The following is a 1,511-nucleotide window of genomic DNA, read 5'->3' on the forward strand; positions in this document are numbered from 1 at the left end:
TTAGTGATTATTTTACACACAAAATAAGCTACAGCTGTGATTATCAACTGGTGGTCCTTGGGCCTTTTCAAAGCCTTTTCATGAACCTTTATGGCCAGTGGAGGTGACATAAACCTAAAAAAAATTGTGAATTTTATTATTCATTATTATTTTTATATTTCAGGACTGAAGAAAAAAAACATTCATGCACAAGAAAAATAGTTTATACAGAATTTCATAAAATCTAATACAGCTGAACGAGTCTGACATTTTTTCTAATTCTTAATATTATGTAGTCGTAAAGATGTTTAAAGAGAACGAGAGAAAAATCATAGAAAGAAGTTGGATTATTTAGGTAGAAAACAGGCTAGCATGAGCTAACATGTTGGTAGCACTGATTGCATAATTTGCATATAATTGATTAGTGTTGTGATTATAAAAAGKCTGAATTGTGAAGCACTTTGGTCAACTCTTGTTTTTATGTGCTGTATAGATAAATTGACATTAACCATGGCAACCACACACCTGTGTCTCACTCCCTGACTCCTGGTTTAATGAGARGCAGACAGGAAACACTGTGACGTCCAGTAAATCAGAATAACTTTAAGTTTTAAAGACACTTCACTTCAGAGATAAAACAAAACTAAAGTTTGTGGAAATTCTTTTATTTCAGTTGTGATTTAATTTGAGAGGAAAAAAATASAAATTATTTGTATTTGTTGTGAAGAAGATGACGTCATTAAACATTTAGTGTTAAAAGCATTAATAAGATGAAGCACTTTGTGTCATTATTTGAGTTGTTGGACTAAATGGAGGCTCACAGGATGAGGAGGGCTCTGCTCTCCACCAGAGGACCAGTTTAATCCGATTATCAAACAAAAGATTAAACTGTGGCAGAAAATAGAGMCTGAAGAGCTGAAAGCTGCTGAACAACTTTCAGTCCTCTCAGTTTCTGAGCTTCATCCTTTACTGACAGCTCAAATAAACTCTGATTTAGTCTCTTAGTCCTGCTTATATCTGCAATTATGTTCGGTTGGGTTTTAACGGAACCGGTCCGGAGCCCCGGGTTCTGAACTCACCATCCGTGGAGGCTGCAGGGGTGGGGAGGACAGAGACCTGCTGGAGCATCAGAAAAACCTGAAGCAGGACGAACAGAAGCGTGGATCTGGACACCATCCTGAAACCGTCTGCCTCTCCTGGATCTGGTCCTGGATCTGGTCCTGGATCTGGTCCTGGATCCGGTCTGATCCTGTTTCCCTGCTGGTGAAAAAGTGCTGAATATGGACAGCTCCGCTCCGGACGGCCGTGAGAGCTGCTGTGGTTCCGACAGGAGGAAGAGGAGGAGGAGGAGGAGGAGGAGGAGGAGGATGGAGACAAAGCTGAGCTGTCGGCGGTGCTGAAACCAGGTCAGGTCCAATTAAAACCAGATCAGCAGAGGAGGCTCTTCAAAGCCAAGTGTGAGCTGCAGCATCACCCGCCAGAGCAGAAAGAGGGACCACTACAAGAAGCCCCGCCCCTCATGGGGGGGGGGG

The 1,511-nt window shown here is 41.9% G+C and overlaps 1 protein-coding gene across 1 annotated transcript in view; it reads right to left on the reverse strand.

Moving 5' to 3' along the window:
• scg3 (secretogranin III) overlaps positions 1–1,485 on the reverse strand; it is a gene marked incomplete in the record, with an annotated part of 28,739 nt that extends 27,254 nt beyond the window's left edge. Inside the window, 1 exon segment of the mRNA XM_014026660.1 lies at positions 1,059–1,485. Coding sequence (XP_013882114.1) covers positions 1,059–1,155 — 97 coding nt within the window.
• Positions 1,486–1,511: the final 26 nt, after the last annotated feature.

The sequence above is a fragment of the Austrofundulus limnaeus genome, unplaced genomic scaffold (genome assembly GCF_001266775.1).
Source record: "Austrofundulus limnaeus strain Quisiro unplaced genomic scaffold, Austrofundulus_limnaeus-1.0 Scaffold578, whole genome shotgun sequence".
Classification (NCBI taxonomy): domain Eukaryota; kingdom Metazoa; phylum Chordata; class Actinopteri; order Cyprinodontiformes; family Rivulidae; genus Austrofundulus; species Austrofundulus limnaeus.